The sequence below is a fragment of the Macrosteles quadrilineatus genome, unplaced genomic scaffold (assembly GCF_028750875.1).
Source record: "Macrosteles quadrilineatus isolate MER2022 unplaced genomic scaffold, UCM_ALF_1.0 Scaffold_8__2_contigs__length_117827958, whole genome shotgun sequence".
NCBI classification, from domain to species: domain Eukaryota; kingdom Metazoa; phylum Arthropoda; class Insecta; order Hemiptera; family Cicadellidae; genus Macrosteles; species Macrosteles quadrilineatus.
In genome coordinates this window covers 98,988,600-99,015,653 of record NW_026542601.1, presented here as the reverse complement: position 1 = coordinate 99,015,653, position 27,054 = coordinate 98,988,600, and the positions used below count along the sequence as shown (strand labels likewise).

Below are 27,054 nucleotides of genomic sequence, written 5' to 3'. Positions count from 1 at the left end.
TTATAGCTCCTAATTAAAATGTCCTCCATAACTACAAAATCAATTGCAGCTAAGTATATTAAACAATCCTAACCTCTAAGCATTGATACATCACATCAGCTCCATTTTAGACCCATTAACATAATATCATTGACTATTGGATACTGAAGTAGACTTCCCATCTCCATCTGTAGCCAATTTTTTATTAAAAAAGAATTTAGTTGTGTGAGCCAGACACAGAATGCCCTAGTGTCTAAAATTCCATTTTATACCTTATTTTTTGTTGCTGACCTGGTTGTATTGATAGTCGAAGATAATATTTACAGAGATGCAAAAACTCTAAATTAGAACAAAGAAAATATAGACGCTCTTACGTTAAACGCCACACGTTTAGTGTTTGCATAGCATATAATGGGATTTCCACAAAGAAAAAACTCTCTATTAAAAAATTTCAAGAGCCCTAAATATTAGTCCGATTTTATATTGCACACCAAATAACACACTGTAATTAAAAGCAAGCACTGTACAAATACTAGCCTATTTATTAGAAATAAAATAACCATATATTATAACCAAATAGTATTTTTGAACTAGAGCAGGGATCCTTAAGCTTTGTTCCAGGGAAATAATGTCTGTTAAATTCATACTATTTGTTTTATGCATTTTTTTCATGGGTTTGCAATATTTTTTAGAGTCAATGAGTTTTGCAATTTACAAACAAACAAAAAGCCAGGTATGGGTCATATTGTAAAATGTATGGAAAACTTCACAATAAGAGAAATGTTTTCTATGAGTTGCCAAATAATAAAGTTAAAAACCCCATGGATATCAGACTACTTATCAAAACAATCTTTAATTGATAGCACTATCAAAGTGTGACTATAATCGTTTGTTAGCTGGACTTAAGTAATTAGAGAGGATCTGGTCTTTTTTTCATTGAAATCATAATCTTATTTCAAGAAGGAACCCTCAACATAAGTTTTGACATCACCAGGTAATAGAATATTATATTTTAAATACTGTAATAAATCTCCTATCACGTTACTTATTGACAAAATTTGTTCGTTTTAATTTAATGTCAAACATCATAAATTTTCTTACTTGCATACAAAGAAACTCATGTTCTGCTCTGTCTATTATCTTTTGAGTAATATTTTATCCTGTTTTAAAAATGTGTATGTCCATACTAACACTAAGAATTAATTGTTGTAAGGAACTTGTTTTATTGGATAATGCTATAAATGGTATGATACAAGTTAATATTTTTTATTGTGAAACATTGTGTTTGGTTAATGTACAAATTATGATGATCAATATAATTTTTATATTGATTATATTATTAACTTTAAAATAACAATTTTAGTTTGGTCTTTCTAGAAATTGTTCTAAAGAAAAATATTGTAGTTGCACTTCTTTGGGTGATAAATATTTTATTATATATCAATGTAACTTTTTCAATATAAAATTTTCCTTATACTTATTTCTCGTATAGTTTGGTAGAAGAGAAAGGGAAGCTTGCTGGCTGAGTGGATTTTGAGCTCGTTTAATAATAAGATTACGAGTTCAGTCCTGAGAAAAGTCAGAGGCTTGGTAATGGTTGAAACTTCAAATTTGACTCTTCTTGATCGGGCTTTTTTAATCATGGCTTTAGAAACAGCTGATCTGAGTCAGTAAGCAGCTGTAGCCATTGTTCATTTAAACTCATTGCTCAATCAGCTTTGCCTTGAAACACACACCTTGGTGTACTTAGGTGTCGCATAACCCTTAGCTAACGTATTGGTCCTGCACTTTTAAACTGCCTCTTTAAAATTGTCTTCAGCTATCCCAAATCTATAAGGGAATAATCTATGATTGTTTAGCAACAGGTTTCCTTAACCCCCTTTTAAACTGATGGGTCTGACTGATTACTATTTTTTGTTACACAACTAGGAACATTGTCCATAGGATGAAGTTTGTTTCAATAACCAAATAAAAATCCAGGTAAGAAGCTAATCTTGTTAGTAAGTTTTTTGACTTAAGGCAAAATTAATAAACAAGAACAGCCTAAAAGCAAAGACAATAGTGATAGATCAAGTCTACCAATAATAGATCAAGTAACATAATAAAATTGTAGACCAGAGTTTGTTGGATTCCCTTTTTAATAAATTAATAAGCTGACACTGGTCTAAGTTGATTTGTTCCTAATCTAAGGTAAATCAACAAAACCCACTCCATATATCACTTTTAATAATCAAACCATATACAAACTATTTAACCTCAATTTTATACAATAAAATATTTGTCTACAAAAATAAATATATGTTAAATATTCATAGCCTATACAATAATATCAGGAAATATAAAAGCTAGTATACATGTGCTTGGGTTAAACTTGTCATATAGTAAAAGGAAAATGAACTATAAATGAGATCAAATTGTCAACGATTAAATGATGGATTATTACAAGTTTTTTTAATTGCATAAGGCAGTATGGCAGTTTATTCAAAAATATACCAGTGTTAATATTGAAAATCAATGATTTGCTATCACACAATGCATATACAAATTTATGGAATTTTGTCTAATGACAAGTAGCTTTCAAAGACAATTAGCTCATATCTTGCTATAGTTTCTTTTATAATTTTTGCTCATATCTCGAAGTGATAAATTTAAAATGTTTTAATTTGGGGTGTTACACTCATCTTTCAATGATAAAAACTTTAAATGTTAGGCCTGGATCTTTCATAAAGTGAACATAAAAGATTTAACAACATTTAGACAAATAAGTAAATAAATCAGCATATTTTCATGAAAAATATACATTTTTTATGCACCTAACAAAATATTTTTTCTTTTTTTTCAATACATATCATAAAACCTTGGTATAACCATGCAAAAAAAATATCCAAACCAATGATCTCTTAAATACAAGCTTAATTTATAAAAAAATGAATTGTAGAATAAAAAAAAAATTAACTGTAACCACCTGAAAGAAAGTCATTAGGCCTTGCCAATAAGAATCAACTCATAGTAAGGATAGAATTGATAGATTTTAGTCAGATAAATGCTTTGAAAACAAACCTTTCTTTGGGTGAAGATTGTGAAACTAAATATTTACAAAAAACAGCCATCAGCTAACTAAAACACATTGAAATAACTGGTCCCCCGTTAAAATGCAAAGCTCCTATTTATCCAATGGTGTCACAAATAAAATCCTGACAAATACTGAACTGGTATTTCAGCTGGTTATATACATAGCACTTCTATAATCTATGAATTCCTAACACAAATGAAGCCTAATATTGTTGCTTGGTTGTAAACTTGTACAGTATCACAGAACTTGGCGAGTTTAGTTATGAAAACCGGTAAATTTCAAAGTCTTTATTAAACATTGTCCGAGTTTAGTTTAATGAAAACAGTCAAGTCCAAAATCTTAGTTATTACACAGAGTTTTGCAATAAAAACGGTAAAGTTACTTAAACACTGTCCGAGTTTAGTTTAATGAAAACGGTAACGTCCAAAGTCTTAGTTGCAGTCCGAGTTTAGTTATGAAAACGGTAAAGTTCAAAGTCTTCGTCACTGTCCGAGTTTAGTTATGAAAACGGTAAAGTTCAAAGTCTTCGTCACTGTCCGATTCTCTTAGCAACAAAGCTGCAATTTCGTCCTCATCTGTGTTTACGTTTTCTCATCTCAGTGTTCGGTAGGCCATGCCCTTGAACGGAGCCAGATGTGAAGGAAGCTGCAACATCAAAACATCGTTGGTCAGGTTTGTATAGAATAAATTTGAATTAGATGATTTTATCAGTAGTTTATTTACCAACCTTCATCTATTCAAAGCAGAATTAATCCAAGAAAGAATGAAATCTACTTTTCAGTTTAAGTAGACTTTCTTTCATTGATATATGGTTTGGTTAGGACTTGAGGGCCCATAACATGTCCGAATCAATCCAGAGGCCTTAGAGCAGAATACCTTAGTGTGTTCAGGCAGTGGGCATAATGGTTGCGGAGGTGGGGTTACAGGATCCCTAACCAAAGTTTCTAAAAGGAACTAAATGCTATAGCCTACAGGCTATTATTGCAAACACCTGCATTTGGTTATTTCCCAATTTCCATACATTCCATGAGTGAGGGCGTTTTGTGTCAAAGTCATTAACAAAATAAAGAATCACAACTAAGTACAGCTTTTTTTGGTTTGATTTAAAAATAACTCATGCAACAAATATAATCAACATGTTCAATTTAATTTATTATAACATGCTTTTAATTAGGATCTGTTTAAGCCATTCATTTATCTGTAATCTCAGCATAAGCAGACCATTTCCCTAACAACTGTTTTGTATTGAATACTAGCTAAACTAAGTCCAACCTCTATTCCAACCATGCTCATGATTTAACACATTGACTGTAGGATACCAAAAACCTTTTATGAAAATATCTTCATTAAACTTTAGCGGTATAGGCGGTATTCAGAGTGTGTTATCTTATTTTTATTGTACAATTAGTTTACCCCATATTGGTCTAAGTTTTATTTAAATTACATTTATCACAGTCAATATGTTAATCCATTAAGCCTTGTTTTTTAATTCCTTAATAATTAAAAATAAAATGAGTGGTAATTCCTCCAGCAGTGGATTGATTTTGTTAATTGAACGTCGAGCCACTTTCAGCAAACAACGGACGATAGCGGACGACACTTTCCCCAAAGTAAAATGACCGAACATTACCTGACATAGAATTTTGCGCAGAACACCTCAAACGCAAACGCTCACAATATTGCACAAACAGAATGTTACTGTATGATCCACCTTGTTGTCATGACGATTGAAACTTCCATAAGACTTCCAACACTCAACAAAGTTTTATCAGTTAAATTTTCAATTTTCTTACAGTTAGACAATAGATTTGAATATTATTAGTGTGAATGGCTTTAATATTAAAGACTTAACTTTTATCAGTTATTTACAAATTATAAAATTATCTTTTAACTTTTAAACATTTTTTTTTTCATAGTAAAAATAAACTAGCTCTGTCCATTAGGCCTAAGTTACAAAAAGTGTTATCGACTTGAAAACCATCAATGAAAACTGATTGAGCAGGAAAAAGTAATGAAATATGAGGTGAAAAAATTATTAACACTCTTTAGAAAATTAAAGGTTAGTTGTTATTACTGTAATTGAATCTCCATTCAGTGGATGTCCGGGTACTTGTACTAAAAGCAAGGCTATGCTTTTAGCATATATCTTGGTTATACTGCTATACTGCTATTTAAATTGTAAATTAAGATAAAAACATTTGTCCACCCCAAACTTTTTATGGTTATAAAATATAACAAGTTATACTAACTGTATAACTTATATAATAAGTTATAATGACCGTTAAAAATATACTGTTCAGCTTTGAGTAACAATTGCAAATGGAAAGAATAATTTGCAACAAAGAGATTTAAAGGGAGGGTAGAGGCAACACTTTTAGAAACCAAAATTATGTTTATCACAGGAAAATCTGTTATTACCAACTTCCAGAAAAATATACCTTTTAAAATTTAAAACTTATTATTGAACCATTACTCTGTGTAGTTTTAAAAATAAAGGGTGTGCAAATACAAGCACATCAAGTACCGGTAACTGTAATTAACCCTGTAGCACAAGTTGAGAAGTTCTGTCAGGTCAGAAAATTTGGATAAGAAGAATCCTGACTAAAAATAAATAAAAAATAAAACACCTTTAGCTTACGATAAGAAAGAATGTTGGCCAACGTACAATAACTTTCCTTAAAAAGAGAGGGAACCTTTATTTGCAATTAAGTTATTTTGTACTTTAGACAATTCAATTCTTACATAAACTAATTCAAGCTCTGCCAATGTAAGCAAACATAAAATATTGATACAAAAATTAAAAAAAAATTTTACCTAAAATTATATGCAGTTTACTGTTATTGAATGAGCTTTTATGGTGTTATTTGCTAATTTTCCAAATGGCCAGTTAAAGTTACAGGAATGAGTTAAGTTAGCTTAACTGGAAGTAAAAAAAACATGAATGAATGGGTTTATTTTATTTATACAATAATAATATCTAAGTTCTTACCGTCAACGCAATCAGGAGTAATATTCCACTACGGCCGTTTCGGAGATGACTCCATCGTCAGGTGCGTAGTGGTACACTAAACTATAGTCTTGTCACATTTAACACGAGTTTTCTTCATTTGCATTGCGTCAGGGGGTGAATAAATAATACACATATATGTACAGGACGGACACACGAAAACACGAATACACGAAAACATTTAGAGCACATGCACGGCTTGAAAACTGACGACCGAACTGAGTCGGTCGTCAGTTTTCAAGCCGTGCACGTGCTCTAAATGTTTTCGTGTATTCGTGTTTTCGTGTGTCCGTCCTGTACATAAATGTGTATTATTTATTCACCCCCTGACGCAATGCAAATGAAGAAAACTCGTGTTAAATGTGACAAGACTATAGTTTAGTGTACCACTACGCACCTGACGATGGAGTCATCTCCGAAACGGCCGTAGTGGAATATTACTCCTGATTGCGTTGACGGTAAGAACTTAGATATTATTATTATATTTTCACGCAATCTGCCACACTCAAGAATATAATATTTATTTATACACCCGCTTTAGTGTGTAATCAGCCAGTTCGCTTTGTCAAAACTGTGTGGTCATATGATGTTCCTGTATGTGGTAAGCTATGGTTAGCGCTGCCAGACTTACGTTGGCTCCGATGCGACTGAGGTAGCGGTTGCGAATCTGGAAGTCTGATTGCGGAGTAAGAAGATCCTGTGAGGCGTCCGAGGCGTTTGCAGACAACAGCTTCTCTCTCTCAGCCAACTCTGCAGCCCTGCGACAACAAACAAGAGACGTCTTAGACACAATATTTTATACAAAATAGTTAAAATACCACTAGTTAATCCTTGATTGCTGTAATTGCAAGTTGCGGATCTTATGTTGACCAACATCAGGCCTCCAACTGGCAACTAGTTTCAGTTCTTAGTTCGAACCATATTCAGATTAACAGGTAGTAGGAAAAACCAATAACTTCATTTGAAGGTCTTAAACTAGCTTAGGTTGGATAAAAACGGACAACCTATAAATATTACATCATACACACAAAAAATATATAAAAAAGGTAAAGAACAAAAAACATTTAAATAAGTAACCTAACTGGGCTGAAAAGACAGATTAGACTGAACAACCAAAAAGTAATACTTATCCTCTAAACAGTTACTAATTTACTAAAACATTGATATATTTCATATATACTAAAAATATTTACTTTATATTCAAAAGAGTCTTAGAACTTTCTGTAGTTTTATTTAAATACACGTTGTGAGTTAATCAATGTTTTTGGGGACTATGAAAACTAAATAACATATACCAAAAGGTTTGACTCATTTCCTGGATCAAACAAATACAGCAAGAAAAATCTGAATAAAGCCTTTATGGAAAATAATATTTATCTGGGAAAATCTGGACTGGGACTTCAAGGCAAACCAAATCACCAGAAAAACTCGAAGAAACTTTAAAGGAAAACAATATTTATCAGAGAAAATCTAGAATAATCTTAAAAGGGGAAAAAAATTAATTAAGTCAAATGTGAATTCAACCTTTGGGTCAAAATAAATTACCAGGAAAAATCATGCCTAAATATTTAAGACTTCATTAAAATACATATGGACTAGCTATTAGTTTAACAAAAATCATTAGATATAATTCAGACTCAAACCTTTAGATCCAAATAAACTTATTACGTAAAATCTTTACAGGACCTTTAGTGCACACTAAATTCATCAAAACAATTCTAAATAAAGGCAAAAAAATCACTAGGGGAATTTTGGAATTGATCTTTAAGGCAATCATTAGGGGAAAACCGATCCGAACCTCTAAGGCAAGTCAAATAAAAATTTCAGCATATCTATATGTTATACAACACAATCTTCTTATGGGCCATTGAGAAGAAATGTTGGCTTTACTAGTGATGGTCAAAACCAGAAATTTTGAATCTCAAAACCAAAACCGAAACTTAAAAAGTCGAATCCCGAATCTCAAATCTCAACACTTGAACGCGAAACTTTTTCAAGCAACCTGGTCAAGGTTGCTAAAAATTAAATACAAGTAATGATAACATTTTCATTATGATTATGCAATCAAAACTGAAAGAGATTGACTCCTGATCCAGACATAATAACATAAATGTGACAGATAAACTTCAAACCCAAAATAACATATTGTTTTTATAAACAACTAACATTTAAATAAATGAAACTCTTGACATTGAAATAAACATAAATATTACATTAATTAGAACATTTAGTGGTCAATATTTCTTTGTGTTTAATAAATAAATATCGAATATTGATATGAAACTGAATTCTAAGCTGTTCCAGTATTTAAGATGCCTTTAGCAGTTCAGAATACAATTTACTTGTTTCATTAGTGTTAATGGAGATCTGTTTGCTCGATTGCTACTAGCTAGTGTGTAAACAATGTTAATAATAATGACACAAAAATGTCATCATTTTCAAAAATATAAGAGCCAAAACTTCCTATTTAGAAACTTTTGAATCTCGTAACTCCATGATCAAATCTCGAAACCGAAACTTTTCCAAAGTTTTGATGGTTTTGAGATTTGAGATTTGGTTTTGACACATCACTAGGCTTTACTGTACATTGAATAAAATAATATGTTGTCTTTAAAATTAAATAATACACAAAGAACTTTTTTTAGTTAAATGCTTGAAAGAAGAGAGAACACATAGCTGTTATCAGTGCAATACCCTGAACTGATGTTAATAAAGAAGTTAATCTGATTGAAATGGCGTAAGCCATTAGTGAATTCAAATTAACAGTTTCTCTAGCAGTTAAGTACACCCCTGACGCTTAATATACTTAAAAACCAAAAGTCAAACTACAAGAGAAAAAAACCAAACTTTTAAGTTTCAAACAAGTTTTGTTGTTATACAGAAAAGTAATAAAACTTGTTTATAAATAACTCATTGTCTGACATTACATTTATTAGAACATAACAATGTGTCCAAGCGACCATAATCAAAATATTAACAAAAACATATCAGCTGTTTGAAGTTCAACATAGACAGTTAATCAGTTAAATATTCCCCCACTCGCGATAAAACCGCTACTTTGGTAAGTGGCCTTTTTAATGTTCCATATGAAGTGGTGAAGTCAACTATTTGGACATGTGCATCTTTTCCTGGGCATACCTCTGATATTCGTCCAAGAAGCCTTGCAGATTCAAAATAGACACCATTCAGTTTAGATAGCCTAGGTTTTCCGATTCTGTATTTACATTTTACATTTAAAATGTGCAATAACATTGATTTTTACAAACCAAGGTTGACATCCCGTCTGTATACTTGCTGCAGCAAATTTTACAATCAAATAGAACAGAGTTGAATGATCCACTCAAACAATAGGCTACTTTATAAAATCCAACTTTCTCTCTAGATGTTGATACTTTGATGATTGATGTGACAAATTCTTTCGATTAGACTTATTGTGCTCTCAGTTTGGCTTGGTTTGCAAGTCAGTGTATATACAACAGAAATAAGTTGTTGACTGGAACACAACATCATTTTAACTATATTCATTTTTCATATAAAACTGGCTACAATTCTAAAACAAGAATGGTATGTCTACTACTCTTCAAAGTGAAAGATTATGCTTCGTTGTTAAGTTTACTACCATAGTTTTTTTAATGACATAAAAAAATACCCTAAAAACCATTTTTTAAATCATTTGAAAAAATAAAATCCCAAGAGACAGGTTCAAAGAAGGTAGACACTACTGTAAACATTTAATAATTATTTAAGTTAAAAATTATTCCTGGCTAAAACTTACTGTCGTAATCTGTCCATCTCCTCTCTCTGAGTGGTGGACATGTTGAGTATACCCGAATGCTTTGCGTCGTACAACCAAATCACTATACCAGTCACCAGGGCAACTGAAACAATGCAACATTGCTTCTATACCAACCATATGAAGGGAAGATTATTGCATACCAGAAAATAGATACTTTCAAGACAGTCAATTACAACAGTGTCAATTTAAAAGTTAATTTTATAAATTTGGTTTTACAAGAACAAGAAACGAATCAACTCTAGTTAACCTAACAGATATTCTCTTACCTATGTTACGACAAATAGCGAAGTCCAATTGAAAGAGCAACAATAACCAGAATTGGCCACATGAACATACTGAGCAAAACAATTCCACTGTCCACTTCACCTTGAGATAGAATCAACAAGACTAACACTAAGAGTGTAGGGATTCTTGCTTACACAAGCTTAACACAGGCGACCTACTAAATTTTGCTGTCTGTAAGCAATCAAACATGTTTGTTGTTTATTCAAAAACCAATTATTCAGCTGTAAAACTGTTTTCATCCAGCTTCCTGAGATTGCTATTATGAGAAAGTGTTATTGCTGCAATGCAGAAGATTTTGAATTTTTTTAATAATTCTTTTTTATAGAAATAGAAATAAATGTAAAAAATGTCCATACACTTATTCTTACATTCTTGATACCTAAAGGTATAATTTTACCCATAAAAAATTGATTTTGAACAAAAAAAAACCAACTTAGCAAAACTGATTGTGTTAAAAAATTGGGAAGTAATAACTAGTTTTAGGGTTTTTTACTTTGCCTGACAATAAACTGTCATTCCACGATTTTTAAGGATTGTTTTACACCGTTTACCGTAATTTTCAAAACACAAACTATTTTGAAATCAGCAACAGGTGATGTTCTCACCTGGAGGTTTTTTGTTAACTGTTATCTAATGATCTATCAGACAGTTTAAACCAGAAAATAACACTTACCGGCTAACCAGGCCAGGAAGAAGAGCTCTAGCATGAAATATCCTCCGCTATCTACTATAATGCCTGTCACCAAAGTGATGACTCCCAGGCCAAGGTTCTGAATGGCTTGAGCACTGCAACACCAGACAAAGAATACTATTAACTAGAGACAATGTTTATCTCTACTGTTAAGCTTTACCAGTTGCCATCATTAGAATGCATAGAGATTTTCATCATCAACTGCATCGTCAGCTGGAGATTGCTAACAAACGTCACAGCCAAGCCAAACGGCGTAACATCTGGGAGCGATCTGAAACTGACAACGCTGTTGACAACCAAAATTCGCTATGATTTATTGAAAGTTGCTGTCAATGTTGAGCAGGTAGACTGGAAGTGTTGTTACCAACTTGTACCTTGTACTGAGCTATGAAAGGTTGTTGTTGTATGTCAGAGTATTTGACCTGGTATTGATGTGGTAGGATGATGAGTATTAGGCCAAAAGTAGGAGCTGAACCACTAGGTCTGCCTTGAGTGTTGACAAAGTTAACATTGAAGTTCGTTTTCTCTCATTCATACATTACTTGTGTGGGTCCTTGCCCAAATAAACCAAAGTCAGAATCATTGGACGATAGTGCAAAAATTGGATACGTTACTAAATCACACATTATGTGGGCAGTATGGTTTTGAAATTCAAAATGTCCTATAAATCGTCTAAAAATAAATATATTTATAGCTACAATTATTAGTTTGTAGCAACTACAACCGTGTTTTAAATTACTCGCGCACCCAAAAATGGTGGAGTCATCTCCAAAAACGACCATAATGCTAGCAAATTAACTATTACAATATACAGGAAGTAATATATTTAAATAATTGGTTTCTATTAACTTTGTGATAATGTATAGGGAAAGGGAATGTTCTGCCCCGTAGACTGGCCTAGGTACAGATATACTCCTTTAACAGACAACATGCAGATACTCGCTAGGAAAGGTCTGTTGGTGGTTCCAGCCAGCACCTTGCAACATCCACAAAGAGGATCGCATGTTTGTGGAGGAGGTGGACCTCTAGAATTGATACATGGAAACATAAATATAATTCAAATTAAATTTTTGTATTTTTCATTTCATTGCCGAAATAAAGACTAGAAGTGTACAAAAGGGCTAATTTTGTATCCTAGCCTAAGAGATTGATCGAATACGAAGTCAGTAAATTGAGCAGAGCTTTTATTCTCGCTATCGGAGTAAACATATTGTGATTAATGAAAAAGAAGGAAAACACTATATGGTAACAAAGCCAAAGTTTTCCAGGCTTCACAAAAAAGCCAATTGCTTATAAATTACAAATAAAAACGAAGTGACTTTCTCTCAGCTAGGCCTGCACATTATTCCAAACTGTCAAATTAGTATCCAAGGAAATATAATCCTTCTAGGATAAGAGTTTCAAAAATACTCACACTCCGTAGGCAGTTCCCAGCTGGTACTGTGGTATGATGTATGCTACTAGAGGCCACAGACTACCAGCCAACATGGAGTACGCAAGTCCTATAATGCCCTGGAAATTATAGAGCATAGATACTATTTGTCAAATTTACATTGATATTATAGTATTTAATAAAATATGCATAGATCTAGGCCTATTTAGATATTTTTGTTAGTACGAGTAATTATTTATGCCGAATTGCCGAACATGCCGAAAGTCTTTTGATCATGTTTGGCAGGGATTGGGAGGTCGAACGGTCGAACCAAACTCCCACTTACAATTAGCTATCTAAGAAAAACTCGACAAATACAGCTGAAAGCTATTATACCTTACATGTGCTGTAACCTGGGAGTCATAAGTTAAAGCTACTTGCCTATACTTGGATTTTGTTTGACCATTGTTAGTAAGGTAGACTGTTAGGTTAAATCAATGACATCTCCTGTCTAGAGACAAAACCTTGGCTCAAAGGTTCAAATTCAAATTTGTCTCGGTCAGATTTGGCATACAACTTATGAGGAGAGCTCTCTGTTGAAAGAGCCTGAACTAAGATAAAATAAATACTGCGAGCAGCTCGGTTTGAAATTGAATAATTCCAGTATCCAGTTTTTAATTTGTATGTGATACCTTTTACCTTTACCTTCGATGTCTTCACCACAATCCGTAGATCGGGGAATCGTCATAATTCTTCCGTCTGGACGGGATTTTGCTATTTGTTCACGAAGTGAGCTGGCGTATGTGTACGTATGAGTGTTCCTCTATGTACTCGTTTATGTTGTAATATGGTCTATTGGTGAGGTATTTTTTTAAGTGTTGGACAAATGTTTTATTGTTGTGTAGAACCATAGCAAAAAAAGTACAAAACTACTGGACAAAGGAAATAATATAACATAGAAAATCACAACATATAAATTGTTGTTACCCTCAGGAAGTGAAATATTTTATATTTTAATGAACTAAAATTGTATCTAGATATTTTTAATTTTACCTATTTGAAAGTAACAAGTTTATTATAATTTTTTTAAATCTTGGGGATGAAATTACTATTATCTCCTTAACTATACCAACTTAAAAGATTTGTACCAACATACCAACAAACAATGATCACTTTTAAAGTTTTAAAGTAGGTACTGTAAGTCCTACATTATTTGTCAGAATCATTAAACAACCGTACACTTTGATTTTTAATTTTTAATACTGTTACCTAATCAAATAAAAAAAAAACTGTTAATTTTTTTACCAAACATACTGGTACTTAAGTTACTGAATAAACCATTGTGAACAAAATTATTTACGACTTTTCCCAAAACAGATCTTTGTGTACTCACCATAACAATATACGGGTTAACAAACGTGAACGCCAACATCCCGTGAGCCAGTATGGTACAGAAGATAGAGAGTGAGACCCAGAACACATTGCGGCCCGTTTTGTCCACAATGTAGCCGGAGACTGGGGAGAACGCAGCTGAGGTGATGTAGAGGATGCTGTTGGCATGACTGGCATCATCCTCAGTCATGTCGTACTTGCGCTCGAAAAATACACTGCAAAACCAGACAACATTTACAACTCTAATACTACCAGTTACACGATGTAGACCCGACTGGGCGTATTTCAGCCCAAATATGAATATAAAATTAATGTAGAGTGGAGTGAGATGGTTTGTGTAGCTTTGTTACTGTCTGTACCCTTAGGAGTTCAGGTAAGCCCCTGAACATGTGCATGTCACCTGGGATTCAGGGACACTTCCCAATTTAAAACCCGATAATCAAGGACAGCTGGGCTGATTACTACCCAAGGGTAACTGGTTATCAACGGCACTGTTTTTTTCTGGATTTATAACCTATAAAAAAGATTATGTAAAGCTGTTAGTCTGGCCTTGCTTAAATTGTAGGCTAATTAGTAATCCAAAACCACACATTTTCTTATTTGAAGGGGAAACACAGAGCACCTAGAATAGGCTATTTAATATATTCTAGAACATATCCCAGTCTATTACCAAATTTAGGCCTAAGTATACAAAATTAACATCAACAAACCAATGATATTTGCTTTTTAACAAACAATTGTTTGAATACAAAACTTTCACACAAAATATAATTTCAGGAATCGTAAAACAATCCAGTAGTAACAAAGCAACAACAGGCCTCTTTTAAACTGAACAAGCATGCTGGTAGGGAGAACACGATGTTATTGTCAGCCAATTGATTTCAAAATAAAATAACTGTATGTGGGTACACTAGGCTGACGGGAGCTAACCAGAGGTAGATAGTAAATACTAAAGAATTGTATTACTTTCTGGGAAGTTTTGCTCATGTTTTGCAATGAAAATTTTTGTCTTCTCAAGCTACTGCAGAAAACCAGAGTATAATATTGCCTCTATGGATCAAACATATGGTTGTTTCTATAACCAATTAGTCTCTGTGATAGACCTATCTATTGTTAAATTAAAATGACGTGTATTATTTTGAGCCAGCATTATGAAAGTGCATTATAAGAGAGCATTAGGGAAACATAAAGAAAAACATTGCAGTTGTTAACACCAATAGATAGCCTATTTAAATCCCAAAGCACCACATCAAATCTTCAAACATCTGTGTGAATCCCAAGTCGAACCAAAATTAAATGTCAATGGAGTCAATCGGTTTGCTTGCATAGCTATAGCCCTAAACGTAGGGGGAGCGGGGTGGTCTTGTTGTAGAGCGTTGGACTTTGGTCCCTAAGGTCCTGGATTCAAATCCCACCAAATTACCAGTGGAATTTTATCTAAGTGATAATGCCGCAACCCCTAGATCTGGCCTGAAGTAATGTGAAAAACGATTTTGGGCTCATGCCCAGTGTAGGCCTACTGACAAAATGCACTAAACTTATAAAATAGTCTTTCCGACATTTAACTTACGTTCCGAGAGCGATGAGCGGGAATATTGCCACGTAGTACGCTACACAGATGACTGTGATCAGCCAGAATGTGAGGTTGAAGTCCTTCACGTCAGTTATCCTGACCACATCAGTACTGGCATTGTCTCTGGCACTCTCCTCTCGTCTGTTCCTCAACATGCCGAGTATCACAGCTCCAAGCAACGACATCACACAGGTAGCTGCAGCTGAAATCAGAACAGGTGTTCATAAAGATGAGTCAATCAGATTGTTTTTGCTATTGCATAGTTTAAGTCCAAATGCAAAAAACCGAAGTATTCTTGAAACAATAGTAACAAGACTTTTAAGGAATTAAATTAAAGTAGTTTGGTCCAGAATTATATCATCAACGATGACTGATGTTATCTAATCTATGGTGTGGATACAAGTATTACTAATAATACTCGTGCCATCAGATCCTATATTTCCTTAGATTATAGTGCTATATAAAACACCTGCTCCTAAACACTTTGCCTTAATAACTAAGAATTTTCCATTTTATTTTATTTCATTCTGTGCCACTTACAAAAAAAGAGTAAAGTAGATTGAATAAACTTTAATGTAGGCTACTGTAATTAAAAAAATACAAAAAAAATTAATAGGCCTAGTTAAAAATTACGAGTGGAACAATATTTTATTCAAGTTGAGCCGAGCCTAGGCCTAAAATCTCGTCTTCAAGCACTAAATATGTATTGAGAATAGTTTACTGACAATAGTATGGTAAACTTAAAGTATATCGTACCTAACAAAAACTAAAACGTTTAAAAATACACTATCAGCTGTTGCAAGCACAGAGAGAATACAGTTCTAACGAAGTTGACACGACATAATGATTAACATAGCAAAGTATAGCATGGATTTTGATTTTGAATTGTTTGAAAGCAGAAATTGTTGTGTACCAATCGTTTGGTACCTATGGTCACAACCCCTGTGTGACAATTTTTGCTGACCTTCATCATAAAAGTACCTACCTAGAAACAAGGTGATGCCCAGGCACTGGTATCCATGGAAGTACTGTTGTACAGCTTCGTACATGTACTTCAACACCCACAGGTTCACAGTGCTGCCGACCCGAGCAAAACTGAGCTGCAGACCAAACACTGTGTTGAGCTCCTTGCCCATGAACCAGACAACGGCGTAGTTGTTCTGTGCCACGGCCAACGACTCTCCTCCAATACTGTAACAGTTAATGTTGAGTTAGAACTGGGAAGTGGCTGGTCCTGGATGTTTGTGTTCAAATCAATTAACAATAACCAAGGGCTTTTGGTTACATGATAATGCCATGACCCAGAGGTTCAGACGACCACTGAAGTAGAAAACAAATAGTGATAGTTGTGACTCTCCGCATTGTATACAATCTAGTACGCTGGTCTCAATGTATTGATGGGTCCGCGGAATTGGCTAACTCTGGAACTCGCTAACCCCATGTTAAATGCCCTATCTTAAAATTTGGTCGATGAGAGGAACTCGCTAACTTGTTCGGTTTCGGAATTGGCTAACTCCGGAACCCGCTAACCCGCTCTAGAGCCGGGTTAGTGACTTCCGTACTAGGACAGAATTCGCTAACTCGGTCCCTCGGCGGAACTCGCTAACTTCCAATCAGAAGCGTCGCGCGCCGGCCAATAGGAGCAAAGCACAAAGATTGTTGGCCAGTGTTGCCAAAAGTGTAGTACCTACGATCGTATCGGTACCATAATATCGTATCCAATGAATAATTCGCAGTAAGAGCAATGTGGTTGATGTTAAATAAAAGTATATTGAGAAGTAGGCTATGTTTATTATTATTGTTATGATTATTATTAGCGTGTAAAATGCGTTATTATATTCTAATTTAATTGTTGTTTATTCGTTTGTAAAAAGATAGTTCGTTCGGTTTTTTTGTTGATGAAATATTTATTTTCATAGGCCGTAATTTGCTCCTTTTTCAAATAAATTGCATTAAATATATGAAATGCTGTAAATAAAATTATCAAGTTCGTATTTGGTAGACCGGGTTTGTAGCCGTGAATGATTTTCCTTGATAGGCTATATGACTCTTTAAAGGTCTATTTTATGTCTGTCGTGCGGGTTATGATTTTTATTCATTTGAATAACTTATCATTTTGTTTCAATGTTCTTACATTCATTAATCTGGCACTCCCCTCATGAAGCAGAACAAGACAGTCCGTTCTGTTTACACCCACAGTTGCACAATGGGTCATAAAAGAAGAATGGACCATTTTCAATAATCACTCTAGGGTTAGCAGTATAGGCCTATCAGATACTGTACGGTAGTACGAGGTTTTCACCAAGAAGGACATTATTCTCAGACGTTTGAACAAATATGTGAAAAAAACTATTATAGGAAACAGTAAACATGAATACTATAGTATGAAACAGTAAACATATCAACACAGGCAATGCAAAAAGACTACAAAACAAAAAAGTCGTACCCCCATATATTTCTTATGGACGTTTCGTAGTTTGAACAATGTTTGTAGACAATTTTTCTTATATATCTCCAGTTTTTACAGCTTGCAGTTTGTTCTAGCCTTAAAATATTCTGTGATAAAAGGGTTTACATTTGAGCTATTGATCATTATAATGGTATGATTTAGAAACGAGCTACCAACCCTGTCACATTAATAATGTGACACCCTGAAGGTGCCGGGTTCGCATCCCGCTGGTAGTACTAATTTTTTGGCCTTGCAAACTAACAACACGTCTCCTCAATTTTCTGTCACCTGCCTCTTCTAATGCACATTATTCATTAAATTACCAAGATCATTTTATCAATTGTGTTTCTTTCTATAGTCTAATGTGTTGAAATGCATTGTATATTTATTTAATTTTACTAGGGTTTTACCATTATTTACATGCATTAGGTTCTCACATTATTGTTTTTGAAACGTCACAATTTATTTGACAAACATAAAATGGAAGCATAACAAAGAATCGGCTGATAGCTTCAAGGTCAATGAGTAAAACTTGCGGTAGTTGTTATTTTAAACGTTACAGTTTTTATTACTGAACTAAGATGTTAATGACAAACTAATATTATTGAGCAATAATACTGTAGTTGTAACTTACTTTGACTATGCGAAAAGCAAATTAATAATCACAATAATGTACATTTATACAGTTAGGACTATTATGAGGTTTTATGATCTTTTATGGGCAAAATCCTTTAAAAAAAAAAAAAAAAAAAAAAAAATCCTTTTGTCAAGGGGGGGGGGGGGTGACCCCAAACCCCACCCCTTGCCACTGCAGCAGAATATTTAAGACGGTTGTAGAGAAATTTGATCTATAATAAATGTAATCAGATGATGTTGTGATAGTTGTACTAGATGATTGAGTACTAGCGTTGACTAGATAAAGTCGAACACCTGCTTACCCTTTGTCGACCGACGGGACTATTAAGTCCCAGCATTGCTTTTTCAGAACAGCTGCTGCCAATTAGGCCATTCTAGGGTTGCTATTGGTTGTAGCTGTTGCCTAGCAACAGTTTCAGCATGTCCTTGTAGTTCAAACTTAGTCCACCAGGCTGCAGCACATACTGGACTCCATAGGGTACTAGCATTGACTATAAATCCTTAATGGTACTAGCCCTTTGTCGACCGACGGACTCTTAAGTCCCCCAACGGGACCCTCAAGTCCCAAATAATATTTTTTTCTGTTACAAGTAACCATGGAGATATTTAATAACTTAATTTGATCCATAAAAACATCTTCCAGCAAATATTTTCTTATTTTTCCAATTTTTCAGTGGTTAGGCAACAAAGGGTTAACATAATAATAATAAATGCAAATAATTGCATTAATTAATGTTTGTTAATTTATTTAAACACAGATTTAGTAGTTGAACATTTATAGGGGAAAAATTAATTAATTAGGCATTTACAAATGTATCATACAGTAATAACGTTACTAATTGTAATTAATGAATCTATATTAAAATAATAGTCTCCTCTCCAACTCCAGAAAAACAATTCAACTACTTGATGTCATAACAGAATCATAGTATCAAAAATATTTTAAGTATTGTGACCATTGCAACTGTCGGCTGTTATTTGACCGCTTGAAAACACATTGTGTCAATAAACAAATAGCTCAGAGGTAAGAAGAGGCTCACGGCACGTAGATATCAGGTTCGAAACCCATTTGGAGAAGATTTGTTTTTCATCATTTGATTTCATATAAATAGATAGGCATACTTTTGTAAACAACTTGTAAAGTTAACATTTTGCGACACTTAGAAACCCACTGTAAACCACATTAAAAGTTACTCAAAATAATAACGACGGATACTATTTAAAAAAATACACAGTTGTTGACATCTACAAAACTGAAACCCTAAACTAAAATGTCCTTGACTTTACCTTTCTTAAATCTATCCTTCTTCCAACACCAAATCATATAACAAAATTAATAATAAATTAAACAAATCTTAGGATTAGGCTAAAAAAAAAACTAGATTTTTGCATGTAGGCCTAGGTTTACATTGCTTTAGTTGTCAATTGCCTAGGTTTAGCCTACAATTATTCTATTAACTGTTATGAAACGTATGTAATATTTTTACACATAAGTTTGACGAGTCAACAACGAACCTTTAATTTGAAGAATTACTTATAAAACACGGTTAAAGGCAAGGCAATTAGACAGGCAGGTTATTAGACAAGGGTCAATTACATCACGATTAAATTTTGTATCCGTGTTTGAGAGCTCACTTACATTTACAATCTCCTCGTGGTTTAGTTGGTAGGTCTACTATTCTCACTAATTTTCATGTATTGCTATTTTCCTATAACACTGGCATTCATTATAGATATAAATCATATAACACAATTTCATTGGACTTGTAACAACAAAATACAAAACCATATAACCTCTTAAATTTATGTGGCATTCCCAGTTTCAAGAACAAAGGATTTACTATGTTGGTTTACCTTATGATTGCCATGTTCTTGGATAAAACTTTCAATAAAACTCTACAATCATCAAGAAACAATCACAAGGTGAACCAACATAATAAATAACTTCTTAATGATGTTATAATTGCATTTTAATTGCTTTGAGCTACGTAGCTATTATATTCCCCCTAAAGGATTTGATAATAGAAACCAACAACGTAACAATTATCTTTATTGACACTGACGTTTTGAATTACGGCAGATTACGACTATTTCGTCGTGCAAGGTTGGCAACGCTCCGTGCAGTGGGCGCGGCCGGGTTAGCGACTTCCAGAGTTAGCGAATTCCGCCGCGGGACAAAATCGAGTTAGCGGGTTCCGGAGTTAGCCAATTCCTGACTGGGACGGTTAGCCAGTTCCAGAGTTAGCCAGTTCCGACACGAATGAGTTAGCGAGTTCCAGAGTTAGCCAATTCCTACGTCTCGTATTGATCATAAGAACACATGTAACATATTAGTTTTAATTAATTATACATCTTGTTTGTACATATTTTTTTTTGTAACAATTTTAATGTTCTAAATGTTTAAAGTGTGCTTTAGATTAAGATTATGTTAACTGTAAAAAATTAAAAAAAATCAAATTTTAATGTGTACGAATTATTTTAGATGTAAAAAGTCTGATACAAATTCAATCATGTAGGTATCCACACAGAAGAGCAGTGATGAAATCTATTTTTAACATGATTGAGGCTGTTTTCACAAAATAAGGTTCTCTCCTTTAAAAATGCATCAATACAATCATGGTTTACAAAATTGCATGAACCGAGTGGGTTTGTTGTAGTAAAACCCCAATGACTAAGAGCAGTTGGATAAATCAACAAAACTCATGTGGCTAGTTTGGATATGTTATCTGGCAATTAGTTGACACAATATCATCTTTATCAACAAAGACGGACTAGCTGGTTGAGCAACATACTATAACTGACGTGATGTCAAATAGCTGATAATAGGCTAACTTATATGGTAAAACTTAGATGAGGTAAATGCCCTCTAGAGCCTAAATGATATTAAAAATATAATATACGGTACTAAAGAAAAATAATGGAATTTTCCTATAAATGGAATTATTACACTTTATGGTAGAATTTAAAATCTTGATTAGTTTTTAGGCAGATTTTTAGGGATGATAAAGTGATTGTTAATGACACCTTTTGCAGGATTTCGCATAGTTTATGCGGTAAAACTTTCTTGAATTTGCTACAATCTGGAAAGATTCTGGAATCAATACAAAATTCAAAGACACCTATACCGTATTAGGAATTGAAACTTTTCAATGTTCAACAGAAAAAAAGAAAGCCTATTCAAGGTTTTTTACAGTCGGCCTCCACAAAATTCACGGCTTATTCACGCTTTTAAGGTTCTTAGGCCTAATTGAGATGGATACCCCAATGTTCAGGTCTATTTTGTGTACATTACATGAGGAAGTGCAAAATCTGACGAATAATAGCCTATTGATTTACAATATATTATAGACTATTCTATTTTCTATCAAGTCCTATAGTAAAAACAGATTTTATGAAACATACCCAAATATAAATCTACCGACTAGCATAAGGGCGAACGAGTTTGCGTAGGCACCATAAGCGAACACAAGCTGTCCAATAACAACAATGAAAGCGTAGAGTACTGTTCCCAATCTAACGCCAAACACTCTGAAATCAACAAACAATACCAAGTCAGCCAAGATGAATAAACATTGTTTTTCTGGTGACGTACAATAAGTTAGTAGGCTACAGTGTGGTATGTAAATTTGTGTACAAACATATTAATTATTTATATATGACCTCTAGCAGTTTTAGCATTTACAACTTTTATTTGCAAATTAAATGCAATTCTATTTCATTGGAAAATTCTTTACAAAAAATCAGCCCATCTCACTTCAAAAATTAAGTGATGTTTGTACGTTTTAAACAAAAAAATTAACATTTCAGCAGGGCCAATTTACTGGTTAGGCACAGTAGGCACGTGCCTAGGGAGTGAGGCAATTGGCTTTTTTGAGGGGCACCAAAAAATTGGAAAATAAAAAATGTAATTACCGCAAAGGAGGCAAAGTTATCTTTTCCCGCGGTTGTGTGGACATTATTTTTTCCTGCGGTCATGTGGACATTAGTCGTCTCCCGCAGTCGTGTAGACATCATCATCAAAACTAACTCACACATAATTCAAAGATTTCCCGGATGGTAAACACACTATAATAGGCCTATATATTGCAAAGGGGCGCTACTATTAGTTGTGCCTAGGGCCTGCATTTAAGTACCGTACAGGGTACGGGGTACAGGGTAGGCTCTACGTTATGTTAAATCTTAAATATTGAAGGAATTTTGCACCATACTTTTTTGTTTGAGGATACATCAAGAAAAAATATTATGAAAAACTATCAAAATTTTAAGAACATAATTATGAGGAATTAACTTTCCAAAGTGATATTTTTAGGAACCCGTCAAACAGTTTGATCTACAATGGTCAATTATCTTCTGGAGAACATAACAAGGATAGCCTATAGATCCCTTAAAGTGAGATTCAAGATGATAATAATTTAGAAAAATTAGAGCAGCATAGGCCTAAGCCAATAGACATTTAGTGGATAAATCTGTGGCTGTAGGCTAGCTGTTATTATTTAAATGAGTTTTATTTTTAAAATAATTTTGCAATTATTGTTAACTTATTATTTACTTTGTTGTTTACAAACTTTTTTTCCTTACTGGTGTTGTATACCGTACTTGTTATGACTGTAATAAACCTTCTAAAATGTAGGTACCGGTAGCCTAAATGATGTATTATTCTTAATCATTATAACTTACAACACAAACGACCACAAGCCAACAACACAAACGACCACAAGCCAAACTACTGGTAAAAATAAAACCTCTACTTAATCAAGACTTTAGAAGGCCCAGAGTTTCTTTTAAAATGTAAAGGTTGATTCACACATATCAGTCCAGTCACAGCTTCGTTTACAGTAGTCAAACTGTCAGCAATTTGGTTTCAGTCAGTCTTCTCTTCCTTTAAAAATAGGCTACAGTGTTGTAACAGTAAAAATCCATTACCGTACCTAATTAAAATTAAATAATCTATTGAATTGATATCGTCCATCTTGTTGATTGTTACATAACGTACGGCAGGCCTACTCAAAATATAAGCGATCATTTAAATAAAAAACACTATTTTCTAACCTCAAACACTTTGTCCGTCAGGCGTCCGAACAATCCAAAAATATTGAGTGAAAAGAAATCTGAAATTAACTGAGGGCCGGCAGAGTGACTGACGGAAACTGAGTCGGATGAGTGTAGGCTAGTGCAATAGAAAATCCATTAAAAATAATTCGTGTGACTGTGACAGGACTGATGTGACTTAACTGTGACTAAGTTATATGTAAATTTTTCATACATACCTGTCTATTAAAAACCCACCGACAAAACACAAAACCACATTGGGCCAGGAATAAACAGAGTATAAAAGTGTAAACTCTGCAGTTGAGAGACCCATATCTTCAGTGAACTTATTCTGAATTGCACCAGGATTGTCATAACAGAAATAAGAACCTAAAACAATAAAAAAATTGTTAATTTATCATTCAATCAAGCACCCAACTAAGATTATTGGCCGCTTATCCTAAATATTGTTTTAAATAGGCTACAGTAAGCTTAACGGTAGGCCTAATTATTAACCGTGATGGAATCATTTGGAGAAAGGTAACTTAGTCAGCGGTTTGAGATGTAGGCCTAGTAAGTTACTTACCCGTACAGAAGAAAACTTTGAACCAGTAAGTTACACATCAATGGTACAGGATTTGTAGCGTAACTCTTTGTCGTTGATTAAGTTATTGCATATTATCTTTCTAATGCCTTCTCACCAAGAGGAGATTTATTTTTCCTTCTTACCAAATAAGGTAGGTACCGACACGTGTAGTATCCTAAGGCATAGGCTATCAAGATAATATTTAGGCTAAGTTAGCCTACATTGGCCTATTAACCCTTAAAAAGAGTGCCAGGCGAGAAATAAAAGTAACGCTCAAAAAATGCCGATGATTTTTCCCGAAGGTCGCGCTAAAAATGCCGAGCGCAATCTGGCAATTTTTAGGTTAAAATTTCGTAAAAATCAAATTTTCGATATTTCGACCAACGAAAATCGATGTATCGCATCTAGTAACTTTCGACTCAATGTTAATGTATGGGGTAATTCTGAGCAATTACTTGGTCAACCCAAATTTTTTTCATATTTTACTACGGTCATCAGGAGGTTCTCAGAAAGCAAGAAACATATAATTGAAGGCCCACAAGGCCATCGTACAGGTTGCCGAGCGATAAGAAGGTTCAAAGTCCAAGCGATAACAGTGGCTTGCGGGAGACGCGCGGAAGGCCAGTTGTGACAGTACCGTTATGGCGATTACTGAGGTAATTAATAACCTAACTTAACCTAACCTAACTTATTATGTTTTTTTAGTCTCAAATACATCTCTAAGGCAAATTGTAACAGTACCGTTACGTTAGGTTAGGTTAGGTTAATTAATAACCTAACTTAACTTAACCTAACCTAACCTAACTTAACCTTGCGGGGCTTGAATTATATGTTTCTTGCTTTCTGAGAACCTCCTGATGACCGAAGTAAAATATGAAAAAAATTGGGGTTGACCAAGTAATTACTCAGAATTACCATGTATGGGTTAAAAGAATCCAAGTATCCATTCGGTTGTTATGACAACTGTTCGATCATTACGAAACGTCCGGTCAGCCGGACGTTGGCACTTTTGGCTCGTTCTAAAAACGTCCGGTCGGCCGGACGTCGGCACTTTTGGCTCGTTTCAAAAACGTCCGGTTCCCCGGACGTTGGCACTCAAAGGGTTAAGGAGGGGTGGGATAGGCCCTTCCAAAGGCCAAATTTAATTGAAACTAGTGCCTAGTGCCTACCTACCCAGTGCTCGCTTAGTAAGCCAGGTTGCCGGTTCGGTGTGCTAAGTCATAGGCCCTAAGTTAGGCCTAGGCTCTGTTCTGGTTAAACTTAGCCTTAATTGGCCCTTCACCTAACTTAGGTTAAAAGAACAATAGGCCATGGCATAGTAAACGTCTAAGGTACTTACCAAATCCAAGAAGGCACATGAGGAAAAGAGCAAAAAATCTCATAGGACCCGAGTTATCCTGTTTCAAAGAAGATTCAGTATCTTCAACATCTGTGATTTCATCCATTTTTGGGAGGTTAAGTTTCGACTTTTTTAATAGGCTAAATAAACACTCTTTATGATTCTTCGGACGTAACTAGCCTAAACGTTCAAACAATATCTTTCTAAATCAAATATATTAGGAGTGTGTGTTTGACATTGTAGCTAATTGCATATCACACTCCCTAACCTAACTTAAAACTGCAAAAGCTGTAAACGATTACGATACTGTAGTAAAAAATCACTTAGGCCTATGGTTGACTTTTTAAATGCACTTTTGGTTATATAAATCACTGCGATACTGACAGTAAATAAAGTATAAGTACAAAGTTCATCCCTCGTTCTTGAAAACTCGTTTGAGAATAAAAATGACAAAGACAACAGGGCCTAATTGGACTTAATTGGTTCACAAAACATCAACTTGCAATACAATATCACTTTGAACCTTTCAAATGACTGAATTTACCACACATAAACATAGTAAATATAATAAATTAATAATATTAACGGAAAGTATAATTTTTAAATTAGAAAATGTGTAAACTGATTGAGAACTAGCCTAGCCAGCCGAATGACAATGAACAGCAAAACAGCTGTTTTTTCTATGCTAGGTTTCGCTCGCCAATTCTATTGGCTAATGGCTAATAATGGCTATTTTGTTCTTCTTTTCTTCTGTCCCTTCTTCTGACGATGAGTCAGTCTGACTCTGCCGACCGATGGAAAGCAGTGACTCATGTCACAGAAAACGTATGTACATGTACAACCACGGCCACCTAAAGATGGCCGTGCTACAAAACACTATGCTATGACAACTCCTTAAAGCAGTCACTAGCATTGGTTATAGCATTATAACACTATATTCACTGTAAATAATTAATTTATAACTTCCTAATTGGCACAGTAAAGTTAGATATGTTTTTCTAGTAGCGGTCAAGGTAGCAAGAAGGTCGCACTTTACATCATTGGAATGCGAGGTGTGGCTAATCTGTGGCTGTCTTCTTATCTTAGGGGACGGAGACAAGTCGTCCAATTGCCATTTGTTGACAAAAACCATTCTAAAAAAGTGTTGTTCAGACGTTTTGCTGGTCAAAGCTGGGGTGCCTCAGGGTTCAATATTGGGGCCTATTTTATTCATCTTATACATAAAATGACATCAAAAATAGTGTTTCAGATGCCCATTTGTGTTTGTTTGCCGATGACACGTCAATTGTTGTTGATAAACCCACCCACGGTGCCATGGAAGTTGCTACTTTTCTTGAGTCTAACAAAGTTGTCAAATGGTTTCTTGACAATGGTCTTGTCATAAATAATGGCAAGACCACTTTGGTGGACTTCAGTATATCGTCAAAACATCGCACTGATCTCAGTGTTTGGATTGAAGACAATAGTATCTTCGAAGACCAATTTGAAATTTTTCGGGCTTAACATTAACGAAAACCTAAATTTCTCATGTCAAACTGACAACTTTGACCGAAAGGTTAATTCCGGCATTTTCGTGTTACGTCGCCTTGCTCCTTTCACAGACAAAACAGTTCTTCAATCTGCTTAATATGCTGAGGTTTTTTTTTTGAGGTCCCTAGAGGCCAAAAACATCATCCGTTCAAATTCATATATATATATATATATTTATATATATGTGTCCGTTAGCACGATAACTCGAGCAAAAATGATCCGATTTTGATTAAATTTGGTACAAACATGTAAACCTACGTTTATTCGAACGAGTTCGCGATCCAGCATGATCGGACCATGGGAACGGGGGTTTACGGG

General features: G+C 34.2%; 1 protein-coding gene across 1 annotated transcript; it reads right to left on the bottom strand.

Annotated features, from left to right (window-relative positions):
* Window positions 1–2,240: 2,240 nt before the first annotated feature.
* On the bottom strand, window positions 2,241–25,816 carry LOC129001229 (major facilitator superfamily domain-containing protein 1-like). The gene is made up of 11 exons (XM_054428454.1): window positions 25,207–25,816; window positions 23,521–23,671; window positions 21,656–21,781; window positions 16,154–16,359; window positions 15,166–15,370; window positions 13,597–13,810; window positions 12,246–12,343; window positions 10,814–10,926; window positions 9,835–9,937; window positions 6,691–6,817; window positions 2,241–3,697 (listed from the first exon to the last, which is right to left on the bottom strand). The coding sequence occupies exons 1-11, from the start codon at window positions 25,310–25,312 to the stop codon at window positions 3,644–3,646; spliced, it is 1,503 nt and encodes a 500-aa protein (XP_054284429.1). The 5' UTR covers window positions 25,313–25,816; the 3' UTR covers window positions 2,241–3,643.
* Between the last annotated feature and the right edge of the window lie 1,238 nt (window positions 25,817–27,054).

Bases quoted from the DNA above. Each gene is read 5' to 3' on its own strand.
- LOC129001229 (XM_054428454.1), bottom strand. From the start codon at position 25,312: ATGGATGAAATCACAGATGTTGAAGATACTGAATCTTCTTTGAAACAG. The intron at 23,672-25,206 runs GTAAGTACCTTA...TTATTGTTTTAG, and splicing joins CATGTGCCTTCTTGGATTTG to GTTCTTATTTCTGTTATGAC. The intron at 15,371-16,153 runs GTAGGTACTTTT...TTCTGATTTCAG, and splicing joins GGGCATCACCTTGTTTCTAG to CTGCAGCTACCTGTGTGATG.